The 14,644-nt window shown below is 42.3% G+C and overlaps 1 protein-coding gene across 2 annotated transcripts; it reads left to right on the top strand.

Annotated features, from left to right (window-relative positions):
* The first annotated feature begins 8,231 nt into the window (after positions 1-8,231).
* Positions 8,232-14,110, top strand: LOC143526760 (uncharacterized). 2 transcript variants are annotated; one of them, XM_077021364.1, is made up of 6 exons: positions 8,232-12,102; positions 12,711-12,748; positions 13,011-13,130; positions 13,276-13,342; positions 13,547-13,664; positions 13,838-14,110. In XM_077021364.1, the coding sequence occupies exons 1-6, from the start codon at positions 11,464-11,466 to the stop codon at positions 13,852-13,854; spliced, it is 999 nt and encodes a 332-aa protein (XP_076877479.1). In that variant the 5' UTR covers positions 8,232-11,463; the 3' UTR covers positions 13,855-14,110. The 2 variants fall into 2 exon arrangements, with proteins under 2 accessions (XP_076877479.1, XP_076877480.1); XM_077021365.1 differs by having other exon boundaries at positions 8,234-12,102; positions 12,714-12,748.
* The last annotated feature ends 534 nt before the right edge of the window (positions 14,111-14,644 follow it).

Below are 14,644 nucleotides of genomic sequence, written 5' to 3'. Positions count from 1 at the left end.
CGCTAGAGGGCAACAGTCGCCACTAAAACTGTACGGTCGCGTATTTAACCTTCTATGGGACTAATATAACAGTAGAGGGAATGCATTTTCAAACACTTCCACACGTCTTACTAACTCTTTATTGTAACAATAGAGCCTAAAGTTATATTTCGAGTCGTTTTCTAAATGAAAATAATGTGGTGTGTCGATTTCATAAGAGCATTTTAATGCAGGATATGTAGCTGGTCACATAACCAAAGCCTTTAAAAGATTTTTTTTTTTTAACATCGGAGCTCCATAAAATGTTAAATGTATTATAAAATGTTTGAATACAGACAGTTGCCTTATATGGTGAACAAAACTACTTTTAAACTTAAAGGGTCCAGTTTTGATATTTTAAGTCATTTATGTCACGCTCACATGAGATGTATAAAAGTCAATTGTGGCCAGTTGCTTAACGCACCACCTCAACACAAATATAAAAACTGCATGGATTCGAATGTATTGAAACGTGATTAAAATGTAGGACATACTACAGATATTTGTTTAGTGGTGGTTTATGACAACTTTATAATTGGGTCCAATTGATGAGATGCAACATCGATTCTGTAGTTGCCCCACAGATCACAATTCTGACCAAGGACAGAAGGTTTCTGAAACATTTAAAAAGGACACCGTTTGTATGTAGATAAGATAGCCTTTTATTATCCCACATGGGGAAATTGTGGCGTTACAGCAGCTTAGAAAACATACAAAAAGAGATAGAAAATTGTATACATCATTTACAATGATTGTTTTGTTTTGGGGGAAGTGCTGGTTGTATAGTCTGACAGCGGAAGGAAGAAACGAGCTACGATGTCTTTCCTTTGAGCAACGTGGATGGAAAAGTCTGTTGCTGAAAGAGCTGCCAAGTGCGGCCACGGTTTCATGCAGTAGATGATCGCTGTTCTCCCTTAGAGATGACAGCTTGGTCATCATCTTCTCTCTGCTTCCACAGAGTCCTGTGTGCAGCCCAGAACGGAACTCGCCTTTCTGATGATTTTGTCCAGTTTTATCCTATCTGTTGCAGTAATACTACTGCCCCAGCAGACACCACCATAGAAAATGGCAGATGCCACCACAGACTCAAAAATAGTTCAGAAGAGACCCCTGTATTCAAAAAGAACTTCTTAACAGAGTCTGCTCTGGCCTTTCTTGTACAGGGCCTGTGTATTGTCCTACCAGTCGTTTATTATTGAGGTGAACACCCAGGTATCTGTAGGAATTAACAGTCTCTATGTTCTGTCCCTGGATGCTCAGCTGTTTTGGTGGGTGTGCCTTGGACCTTCGAAAGACAACCACCAGCTCTTTTGTTTTGCTGGTGTTGATTACAAGGTGGTTTTGTCCACACCAGTCTACAAAGTTCTTGGTGAGTTCCCTATACTCACCGTCATCTCCATCCAGGATGTAGCCAACAACAGCAGATTCATCTGAGAAGTTCTGGAGATGACAGGTTGCTGTGTTGTAGGAAAAGTCAGCAGTATAGAGGGTAAATAGAAATGGGGCCAGGACTGTCTCTTGTGGAGCCCCCATGCTACAAAGGATATAGGACCATTTTTTTCCAGACCATATTTAAAAGTAAATCACATGAAGTGACTGATTTATCAAAACTATTTACTAAATAAAACAAATTCAATCATGAGCAGGTTTGCTCAGAGGATGGTGGCCTAGGTTCCTATTGGCTAGTTATCTTAACAGGATAATATTTGGGGAGAAGGGCTTATGACCTGCAAGAAATAGAATCACTATGGTCTCATATGAAGTATCATACTGACCTGTCATTACAGATCCGTTGTATAAATAGCATTTACTTCATATGTGGAGAGGAGTGGGTGATATAAATGAGAAGTAAACACCTGTAGACTAGGTACACTGAGCTTTTTAATGTAGTCCGAGATGGAGAGGTTTACAAAAGTGGAATGGTGCCAAAGTATCTTGTGCTAATGGAAGAGGGGAGTGCAGTGTTTGTGTTCTGAGCTAAAGGTCCCACAAAACTCCCATAATGAAAGTCTCTTCAGATACATACTTACATGAACAGGAACTACATTTATGCTGTTATCACAGTACTGTTTAATAGGAACATGTCAAAGGGCTACTGAACTGCACTTACAATTACTTACAATACACCAGAACTGTGACTGGGATTACAATGTCCAAACAGTAATATTAAATACTAACATTAATTCAACCTCCTCCTGCCAGGGCTCATGTTTCCTATTGATTTTTCTGTAAACCCCCCCCCCCCCAATGCAACAGAGCAGCAGATTTTAAAGCAAAGGCGCCGTAGGGAATTGAACCCCATCCCAGAAACCAGGAGTGCCACCACCGGAGCCTTTTGCTTTTTTTGTCTCATTATTGGAGGCCAAAAAGCAAAACCTGAAGGAACAAGCCAGAGATTGTTCCTCCAGGAAAAGAAAAACCTCCCCTGCTGCTCTACCACACTGGGGCATCATGGGCTTTCCCCTGAAACTACACAGAAGACTGGAGATTTCCCCATCCCCGCATAGCCCCTCAAACATTTTCATCTTCTAGAAAACTCAAATTGTTAATGTGTTCTAAAATTTTCAGCTTCAGACATACAAGGTTTGGACAACGGATCTCAATTTCCACGGTGTCGCCTTCACTCAAATTAGCTGAAATGAGAGGGAAAAAAGACAAGTTTATACCCCACCCCCCCATATAATACCAGGCTGATTACAAATGCGAGTTACCGCCGGTCCTGGTCCTGAGGGCAGATGAATTACAGATGGCATCGCAACAACTTGACAACTCTGGTCCTTGAAATTCTCCCTCCTGTAACTAGACACAAGCTGCAGGTTTTGCGCTCCCCAAGTCCCCCCAAAACGGCAATCTTCCCTCCGCAATTTCAAAGGAATCTTAAAAACAAACTTATCAATTGCCCCGAGTGATTCTATAAGCACGTCCTGCACGTTGCTAAACCTAGAGCTGCAATGAGAGAAAGACAAAGTTTACAACACCCACCCCCCCACCCCCTTTTCTTAATACCAATGCAAAATGTATGCATTTTCAACAATTGCTTGACTATAACCTTCTCCAGAACGCAGTTCAACTTGAGACCACAAGCATCCATCCACTCATGTTACAAGGTTGAGACATTTGGAGGAATCAAGACACTGTATCTGCAAAGAGAGAGACAAAGTGTTGTGCAACCCCCTCCCCCCAAAATACCCCTAACGCAATCATGTGAATTTCAATGCATTCTTCCCAGTAGTGCAAAGCTGATGTGCATGCAGTCAAGAGGTTTAGGGTTATATGTACCCATGAAGATAGGATGAAGAACCAGATTTACTTAACTCCATATTATCAGGTAGCAGCAGAGTGATGCTCAGTTAGCAGCAAGACATGCCTGAGTTTGATCAGAGAAAGACTGGATTTCCCAGCGCTCCATCAAAGTTAGGGCTGTCCAAGACGGCACACTCTAGATCAATTTTTGTTCCCTATGAGAAATTAACCTGAGAAAACGGAGAAGAAACAGGAGAGGAAGATGCGCACACACACGCACACAGAAGACTTCGACGAAGGCCTTCTGGGGTTTGGCTAAGCTCTCAAGCGCACAGGGACGAGGTTGGATCGCCATTCAGTGAGGACACGCATTCATTGGCCAACAGCTCCCACAGACAGCTAGGCATTCAGATGCAGTTATGAATCGAGTCGAGAGACGAGTGATCTGGAACAAAGAGGCTTCTACACATACACAAAACACTTCCACCACACCAACTGCAATTCTAAACATTTTCAGCTAGGACTACAAAGTTAAGAAATGCAAAGCGGATGTTTTCCATAAAGGCATAAACATAAGAGAACTTTAGGCATTAATTTGTTTGTTATTGAAGGAGCTAAGCCATTGTAAGAAAATTGTAGGCATGTTTTAAAAAGATTTGCAGACACCTGGTTACTACACGCTCCACGTGAGGACACCGCACATACATCGCACCAATCAGCTGGCAAGATTTCTGCAGAAGACAAAGTGCAGAGCAAACTCCCGCCACCCCTCCCCCACAGTCTCATACAGCGTTTAACACAATGAGTCGGCCAATTCAAGCTGCACAGTTGCACAGCTCAACTCTGCCACTGAATTTGGTGTCTGAAGCACAGTTGCGCAACAGCTGAAATTTGCTGTACATTTGCAAAGCAAATTTTGTTAAGACCTGCACAGTTGCACAGGTTTAGTGGCTGAGCATTCTAACAAATCGTGTTTTTGCTTAGAAGTTCAACCGTTTGTCCTGCCTGTTAGAATTCAAGGGAGCAGATGGATCCTGGACAATTTCCCACAGGCTGATGGCATTCTTCAAGGGCCTTAAGATTCTGAAACACCAAGAGGCAAAGAGAACCCCTACGCCCATCCCTCACACCGTATCCAAAACAATTGCAAGATGATGTTTTGAAATACTCAGGGAGGAAATAAATTCAAATCTTTCTGCTAAATCAGAAGATTTGTGCCAAATCCTTTAAAAGGATTGCATTCAAGAACTTCAATGACCATTTTTCAGTGGACAAATTTAAATAAAAATGGACATTTTGCCTTTTCCCTTAGGGACTTCCTCAAAGCACAGTAGGACTGGACTGTCCTGCCATCCTTTCCACTTGAAAATGAGTTGCCATCAAAGCCCTGGATCATCCCCGTGCTCTAACACGCCATGATCAACACTCACACCTGAAAAAGCACAAGAAATACCCCAGACAAGACCCCCATCCCCCAAAACACCCCAAGAAACAAATGCATACCAAATTTTTCAATCATGACACGCTATGCATTTATTAACCAAGAAAATGAAGTTTACAGAATTCAAGCAGTCATACAAAATTATGAAGCTGACAATTACCAATTATGACGCATGTTAAACGTGAGCACATTTAGACCTTGCATGACCAGAAGAGGACGGCTGATGCAAAAGCAAACCTCTCTATACAATGTGTTAGGATGGAATCTTCAGTAGGTGTTGAGCAATGAAAGCACTCGGGACACTGCACACTGAAAAGAGGGGGAGAACAGCCTACAACCACCCCCACCCACGTACACCACCCATATATCAACCAAAAACCTGTGGCAAAGTAAAATGCCATTTAAATGCCATTACAACTACAGTACGTTACTACAAAAAATGAGTCATACATGAATTTAAATTACCTGCCTTTAAGTTAGGTAAAAACCACACGGAGTCTGAATGCAGCACCTTTGCTCCTTACATGGGCGAGTAGGCAAGACGGACCACCAGATTTGAGGGTTTGGGTCTTTAAATCTGTAAAAGTCATAATTATGCAGTCCCCAGAGCCCAGAACCCCACGACTCACAATATCCATGAACGGAACCACCACACTCAACACAATCCAGACAATGTGCCATCTTACGATAACTTCCACATCATTGACGCCTTTAGGTTGTCTGCTCTTCCGTGACTTGTTACCCCTGAAGACAACAGGCTAGCTGCGGTGAAGACTCTCATCCACTGGCAGACATTTGAAGCTCCTCCCCATACAGCGCTACTCAAGCCAAAGATGTCTAACTAAGCCGCTCTGAAAAGCTGTAAAGTCTTGGAAGAGATTCAGGTTAAGAGTACCCCCCCTCCCCCAAAATTCAAATCAAACATTCAAGTGGTACATACATCAGACCTTCTGCCTACAATTGACACACTTGGTATGTTTGCAGCAAACAAAAGAAAACAAACAAAAAGGCAAATCAATTGTACCTTTCTAAATGCAACTCAAGCAGGTTTCACTTGTAGTTTTAGACCACTTTACTGTTGTTCACAAACTGAACCTACTGGGTCCACAATACAGCTGGGGATCCCACTGGCACTACAGCTCATGACACTTGCGCTGGGCCTGTGAAAAAACACTAAAAAACCCACAGTTGGGCAACCCCCCCTCCCCCATGGACTACAGACGCTGTACATTTTACTTTTACTACAGCAAACAACCCATTCTGAACAGACTGCATTTGCAAGGTCTACATCCAGTAAAGTCTTAATAAAAGGGAATATTTACTCCCTAAAATTTAAATATGCTCATGCATGAACTCATGTATCTTAATTTTTACCAGCAAGCGATATGCAGGGGCCCGGAAACCAAATTTACATGGACGTGAAGCAGCTGTAGCGTAGCGGCGTGGGGAACGTAGGGGAACTTCCGACTCCAAACAACGGCCAACGTTGATTGCCTCTTGTCAGACCTACTGGGTATCAAGTGGGACAACGGACACCTTTTCCACCCGGGAGACTACATCTGAACGCAGTGCAGGATGCAGAGCTGTTACAGGCACTCATCTCAGGGGCAACCAGACTTGGCCAACGACAGGACCGAAGACACACGTTGGGGAATTTCAAACACTCATACACCACGCCTGAAAAGAAAGAACAGAGCTTGGCGAGCAACTGTGGTCTACAAATAAACCTGGGATTTCTTGGTTTTAATCGCACAGAAATACCTCTACCCATTATACAAACCAAACGGCCTCCTCTAACGACTCTAGGTGCTAATGCGATGACCCTTGAGCTCGTCTGCAATCCCTCTCCCTCCCTCTGCGCTGCGGGACACCCATCTTTGGCTCCTCCTCCTCGTCTAGCTCAGCCGCGCCCTCTTGTGGAGAACCCTGGTGCTGCCGCTACTCTGCCTTGTGCCTCGGGTCTCCTCGCCCCTCTGGTCTCCTCTGCCCTCCGGACACGCGCGTCTGCTCCCGGCTTGCCTCTTCTCCAACCTGGCCTGCGCCCTCTGATCTTCCCCTGGCTCCCCTCTGGTCCTCATGGCTCCCTCTGATCCCGATTTCTTCCGCCCGTAGAAACAGCTAATGACTAAGTCCTTTCCATGATCAAATCAACCCAGTCCATTTGAGTAAAAAAATGCATTCTAAAAAAAATCTTCAGATAAAGGCATCACGAAGGGAAAAATAAACAAAAGAACCCAAACGGAAAAGAAAAAAAAATGCGACTCTCAAGTAACCAGTAGTTGAATATCTTCATGGCCGTTTACTCGACTTGCCCAGTCTAAACCAACAGCTCAGCTAGTCAGACCGCTCACGTTACCACCACCCCACCCTTTAAAAATAGATTCTATTTCACCGTCGCCAACACTGGGGAATTGAGTCATCAAAACGGAAAGGCTCTGTAAAAAAAAAGTCAAAAGCTCATTTCTGGAAAATAAAATTGGTAGCATTTGGTATCGACGAACATACTGCTTTCGAGCAAAATTTCTTTAGGCGTAAAAAAGACGAGTTTAGACGTTTGGCTGTTCGCTACCTCACACCGCCTGGCCTACATCGGACACCTTGGACGGCGGCCATTTTTCTCGCAGTCTCGACCTGCGCCATTTTGTTACAGATTTTAACTTTGTCGACAAAGACAACTCTGCGTTTTAGGTGATACCGATCAAACTATTTAGTCTGCTGTAACGGCGTCCTTTTACGGACGTCAATGAAACAAGATTTTTGGTCATAACTACTGAAAATATTTGAACAAAGTGTTCAGAGAACCAAACTAAACTAGGTTAGCTAAAACACTGACGCTATAGTTATGTAACAAACTGTACACGAAGAAAAAACGGCAAAAAATTTGGTCGTCATACGTAAAAGTATAGTTAGCCAACTCACTTCACTGTATTATTAGCAGTAGTTAAGTTACGCTGACCAAACCAAATACTTTTGAAAAATGCCCCTCGAGATAAACCAATGTATGGATAATAAGAACCTCTAATAGAAATCGCCAAAATAAAACTGTACACGAGACCTAAATCTTTCAACAAAAAGAAATTCAAGAGACAAAGACAACGCAACGCGATTACAACCTGCAGCCACCACAAACCCCATCGAAAAGCGTCGCCCTAGAATGGAGGAGGACTAGCTGCGTTGCCTTTTTATTAGCAGGGTGAGGCGGTTTGTGTTACGGTGAAAATTCCTCCGCATCTTGAGAAAAATAGTTCCATCGATATTCGTTAAAATTACATTTATCATAACACCGTTAACATTATTGTAAGGCAAATTTACAGTGTACCCAGTAAATAATCAAAATGTGTGTCCTCACAAGAGTTCTGAGCGAAATTGTAAAATAAACAATGAACATGGCTATTCTGGGCACTTAAACCTAGTTGAGTATAGCTTAATGTTACTGGAATGCTTTCAAAACATAATTCCTATGGTGTATAACTAACGAATTTATACTACTTTTGCTTGTTTACAGGCAACATTAAAGTTCAGTTCAGATGCATAGGGAAGGGGCGTTGACACATTGCTCGCAAACAGTACCACTGAACATCGATTAATCATGTTGTTTACGTTTGAAGATTCAAACGTTCGTGTGACGCAGTGCGGATGAATACATTTTGGTGGTAAAATGCCCTCACCCAGTCCGGTTTAAACCGGTCCAGCAGACCGGTTCTTGTTTGTATTTTACTGCAGTGCGTTAGCTAATGCGCATGAGCAGAGTTATTCGGTATTGAAGTTATATTCAGGAGTTTCTAGAATGTTCTAGTGCCCTCCATCTATCATTAATCAATGTGTTTGGTTCCTCAACAGTTGTAGATGTTTGTAGCGTTGTTAATTATTTTGGCAATCCTGAAAACAAACTACACATAATCCATTGTTTGGCTGTTGTAATAAATTAGCTAGCTTCCATTTCAGATGTGAATAGGTAAGAAACTATTTTCTAGCAGGCCATGTATGGCTGCGTCATATGGTATAACCAAAGACGCAGATTACGCGTCCTACGTGCGTGGTTGTTCATTCGCCCCTCCCCCATCCCCCGAGCACGCACGTGCGCCACGTTTGCCCCACGTTTGTTGCTTTTAATGCTCGTCGTCGTGTTTTGGTTTTCTTGAACATTCTAAAGATACAGCAGTAGGCCTATATATTTGTTCTTCATTCTCTTGATTACCAAAGGTCCTGTAGCCTATATATCCGCTAACTTCTATAACGAGACACTGTTTTAAATGTGTTGTATAGCCAGAGATCAATGTTTCAAAATTATAATATATGCGACATTGTATCATCAGTTCTGAGTGTGAATCTGATAACCTGATAAAACTGAGTTTGTAATAATAAACAGTTGTAGTCACATTGCAAAGATACCAATTAGTTATGTTTAATGTGCGACCGTGGGACGTTTAATAACATTACTGGATAACAAATAAGACAATGATGTATTCATTCAAATACCCTCAACCATAAAATAAATAACTGCCAAAAATATCTACAGTCACATGAACAGCACATAAAGTAATATGTTAGTCACATGACTACAAAAATATATCATAACTCTGCTTTCCAGACAATACGGTATTCTAATTAACTTGTGCTGGTACCCCTCTTCCCCCTAATGAGGAGGAGCAAGCTCATTCCTTTATTTGCTGAGGTCGTTTTTATCAGAGCATCACAGGCTGGGTGTCTTAGGGCCCTCCTCTGTTTGGTGACCACCGTTGTCCCAAAGGAATAAACAGACCTGTGTCAGCTAAATGGCTGCTTAGTTTCTGCTATATATGCCTTTGCACTCTTCACTGCGCTAGACTGCATATACAAGGTTGTTCTAAAGGTGCCGGGCACACAGTCTGGGTAGACACAATGTTTCAATACTTGTGTGCTGTATGTTCTTCGCTTCTGGCTCTGGCTTCAAATTTCTGGCTACTGTCTCAGTCTGACATTTCAAAACACCCCCAGTTGCAGTTGGTAGTGCGAGGTGAACACGAGATCCTGGTCAGTGTGAATGGCTTCAAATGGAGGTTTCCTCTACCTCCCATCTCTGTGGAACAGTACAGGAAAGGAGGACAGGACTCCTCTCTAGTAAACTTTGTTTTTATTCACTGAATTAATGTGATCTGTAAACGGGACAATTTTTTGGGTGAGCAGAACCCCTTTCTGTCTTCTTTACCTGATAGCAAGAGAACTGTGTAAGACATCCAAGGAATTAGTAAGTGGTCAAAACCAAACAGGACATTTCAGAGGTCATTCAAACATCATCAGTCACTGCTTTGTCACTAATGTTACATGCTGATCTAAATAGCAAAAAGCTATTTGCCAGTTATTTACTGTCACCTTTTGCAACTGATGGTGATATTTATATGAACATGTAAACATCTTGTTTGCTTTTAATTGTCCAGCGATTTTATTAAACGTTTAAAACATGTTATTACCTGAATGTCTTAAAAAAAACCTTAGACACATGCACAGAATGTGTTTCATTTAGTCACTAGAGGGCGCAAAAAGCACAAGGAAAAATTATTCGTTTTCTTTATAGTTAAATTTAGGTTAATTATTTGCATGAATAATAGGCTATATGTATTTGAATAAGTCCTGTTCAACTTCTTTATATGCTTGGGAAACCTTAATGGTCTGATATTTCAATCAGTTTGGTGTTAAGGGGATTCAGTCACAGGGTGTTTACAGCTCTTTGCTTGTGTGATGGGATACACCCATGAATAATAAATTTATTTAAAGCGCCTTTCATAACACCCAAGGACACTGTACAGATTTGAAAGTCTTGAGTGAAGAGCAGGAACGCAGGGAAATGGGGAGCGAGTTCCAAAGCTTTGGGCCAACAACGCTGAAGGCTCGTTCACCGAACCCTTGTAGCCGGACTGGAGGAACAACCAAGAGGTGATCATCAGCGGAACGGAGAGAACGTGCAGGACAGTAGTGTGAAACTAGCGAGGACAGGTAAGGGGGGGCCAGGTTCTGTAGTGAACGGAAGACCAAGAGTAATGTTGTACTGAATGCGGTATTGGATGGGTAGCCAATGAAGCGATATCAGTTTTGGGGTGATGTGCTCAGATGCTTTAGTCCGTGTCAGGACCCTGGCAGCAGAATTCTGCACATGCTGGAGCTTCTTGATTTTACTGGCCAGCAGTCCGGCCAGCAGAGCACTGCAGTAGTCCAGTCGACTCGTAACAAAAGCATGAACAAGAGTTTCAGCCGCAGAGTCAGTGAGTGAAGGGCGGAGTTTAGCGATGTTTAGCAATGAAGGGCAGAGGAAGCAGGTGTAAATATTTCACCTGATTTCCAGTTGGCTTGTTATGCAAGACTGCAGTATGTGTTTTATTACCTACTGTGCTGAAGGGTTCACAAAAAAGCACTTTCACTCAAAGCTATAGTTTTTACACTGCAATGTAAAAGACAAAGAGTGTCTATTTACAAACATATAAACAATCATAAAGGTATCAAAAGAAGAATAAATAATATTTATTATAAAACACAAACCTTCTATTTAATATATTTTACCACTTCATATCTAAAACCATATGATTACACATCATTACATATACACATATAAAGCAGTATAGTACACAAACCAAATAGAGGAGGAGCTACAGCAGGGTGACAGGGGAGCGTGCAGGCTGGTGCCAGGAGGAACACACCAGTCCATGGAGTTTGGTCCACTGTACAAGACTTATAGTCTGTGGCAGAACTTTGTCTTGAGCTACAGGATCACAGCTCCATAACGAAGCATGGTAGGACCAAAGAGGGCAGTGTCTTCTATCCAGCTGCCAAGTAAAGATATTTGGATAAACAAAGATGATGAGCATAAGCAAGGAAACCTCCGGAAAGCCAAATCCTTGGAGGTGCTGTCTCCTGGTCCACAGTCCTCTGGCCCATGTGAGCAGAGCACCCTGCAGGTGGTGATGGAGAGCTTGGTGAAGGAGAAGATGGAGTTTTCCGCCTTCCTGGACGAGATCACCAGGCAAGTCATCAGCCCGTCCACACTCAGTTCTTTTGGGGTCGAGACCACGACTATGAGAGTGGCCCTCAGAGTTCCCCGCGAGGACCGCAAACAACACGCTAAAACAGACACCCAGCAGCAGGAATGCGTTCGCGTGGCGGCCGAACAGCAGAGCTCGGTGTCTGTGTCAATGCAGCGTAGAAAAATGGCAACAGAGTCCAAACACGGCAGACACAAAGGTGGTCATGGAAGTGGCCACAACCAGTCAGAGCTCCAAACTGGTGGTGAGCACAAAAGCTGGACCCTGTCTGCTTGGACCTCAGGAGAGGAGACTCAGTCTGATAAACTCTCCTCAGGCACCTGGACCAGCTCAGAGAGAAGCCACAAACACCCAGGATTGGTCAGATGCTACAAACGCCCAGACAGGGTGAGTCAGGAAAAAACAATACCAGTTCTCTGTTTACAAAATGTATTTGTACCTTTAAAAGTAAACATGTAAACATAGATACATACATGGCAACCTCTACTATTATACACTGCTCAAAAAAATAAAGGGAACACTTAAACAACACAATGTAACTCCAAGTCATCCACACTTCGTGTTCAGATAGGAAGCAACACTGATTGTGAATCAATTTCAACTGCTCTTGTGAAAATGGAACAGACAACAGGTATTAGAGATTTTCAACTGATTTCAAAGATTTTTATTAATTTGAGATCTAGGATGTGTTATTTTAGTGTTCCCTTTATTTTTTGAGCAGTATATATTAATGTTTACAATTGGAACCTTGAATGATTCAAAGAACTTGTGAACATGAGTTTTTTACTTGAACATTTTGAATGTGCCAGTACTTTCTGAATCTGGATGTGAACAGGTGCGCTGAACAAGCTTAAAGGTTAACCAGCATCCTCGCATCTGTATCACATCTGCTGTTTGGCTCAAATGAACCGGACGGGCCCAAATCAATGGACCTTACTGAAGCACATGACTTAGAAAATCAATCTTTGTTCTTTGTCCTCTCATGTCCTTCCCAGCAGCCTCAACAATCAGTGAGTCATGTGGACAGAGCAGAGTGAGTCCTGATTCTGTCTGCTATGTTTCCACCACTTTCGATTTGGGTTATTCTAGACCAGCTCTGATCTGCGCTGTCTAATACTCAGTGCAGTTTCTGTGGCCAGAGCTGTTTCCCAACACAGTCGGCAGCATGACATCGTCTAAGGACATTTTTTTAACAGTTTAGTCATAATGAAGTAAAGAATGACTCATTCATTTATGGAGGTGATGTGAAACCTAAACACAAATACAAACAAGTAAGCAACGTCGATGCTTTGCAGGTCGCTGAAGCAGGACAGTGAGCAGCTGCATCAGAACCTGCTGCAGACAGTGGCATGCATCGAGAACATGGAGGCAGAGCTGCAGAGGACTGAGGCTGAACTGAACGCACTCAAAGAGAAGTACTAGAGGGGATGGGGTGCCCACAAGACCATATGGACACATATTCGTCCATTAATGTCATAAGCAGCATTAAACAAGCAGGATCAAATTAAGTTAGTTCATTCCTGATATTACTGGAATCATGCACATATTGTTCTGTCTCAGGCTTCAGTGCAGCTGCACTAGCTGTCAGCAGACCAACGGTGGGCTGGAGGAGAGACTCCAGTTTGTGGTGAAGCATGCGAATGCACGCACGCACGCACACACACTCACAGTTCGAATGAAAGCAAACAGAATAATACATGTATAGAATTCAGCAATTGAACAGGTGTGAAAATAGAGCTATTAAAACATCTCTGTCCATGTTTGGACAGGAAATTGCAGGAAACTCAGAGCATTAACTGGTAACACGCCTTTCTTGTCATTGCACTTTTAGGTGGACAGAGTGATCTCAGAGAGGAAGGACCACCTGCACAAGATTTTGGAACTGACTAAACCACTGGATTTAATGAAACACCATCATTTCACTGGAAAATGTCAATGTGAACACAGAGGTCAGTCATTCAAAAAAAAATATCTATGCTGGTAAATAGACAGATGATGGTAGAAATCGTCCTTGGCCAAACCACTGTCATTCTTGTGCTCAGTCATCGTGTTTGTTATGCTGGAATTATTCTCTTTCTGTAGCTTTAGTCTCATATTTTACAGGTTTTTTTTGTACTTTCAGGCTCCCTTCTTGACTAAGGAGACATTTCAACTCCAAAGAAGCTGTGAGGAACCTTTCGCCATCCATACTGTATTTACAGCAAATTAGGAGGCAAGTGGCTGTTTATTGTAGAATTCCTATGAACAGCTTCAGAAGTTTACATAGTTTAAAGTAACAGTTTTATTTGGTGATAGTTCGTACCAGTTATTTCCCATCTTACTTCACTTTTTTGATTTCCTGTATTAAAAATGTGAATGTGGCTATATTGTTATCGCTGTGTATTGTTTGTCTCTGTGTTTTATTCTATTCCTAACTAAATCTACACTATAAAGAAGTACTTTTAACCTGTATTTCAGTCCATCTTTCTTTGTCCTCTTTATACAACTTTTGTGTTTATATGGTAGAGACATTAGAATTGTGTTCGTTAGGTTTTGTAAAATCTAGACATGACAGATTTTAGATGTGGCCATTCATTGGCTACTGTGATACTGTACAGTCTTTGGATTTTAACCCGGAGAATGTTTTTCCATCATTATTGGTTCAGTTGGTAAAGGATAAATTTAACTCCTATATAAAAACATCTTTATAGCTGATACTTTATTCTTTACATACTACACAAAAAATTCACGTCATTCAACAGTGTCTCAAAATGCATTTTTATGGGACCTGCGGCTTAGCTGCCGTGAGTCTACCTGGGATCCAAGATCTATCCTCCCCTTAATTTGGCTTTGTGTCTAAGGGCAGGATTGCTTGGATGGCATAGGGACTTCCTCAAAGCACAGTAGGACTGGACTGTCCTGCCATCTTTTCCACTTGAAAACGAGTTGC

This window comes from Brachyhypopomus gauderio, chromosome 11 (genome assembly GCF_052324685.1).
Source record: "Brachyhypopomus gauderio isolate BG-103 chromosome 11, BGAUD_0.2, whole genome shotgun sequence".
Classification (NCBI taxonomy): Eukaryota; Metazoa; Chordata; class Actinopteri; order Gymnotiformes; family Hypopomidae; genus Brachyhypopomus; species Brachyhypopomus gauderio.
Note: the sequence above shows the minus strand (reverse complement) of the source record. Positions and strands in the feature narration are given on the sequence as shown.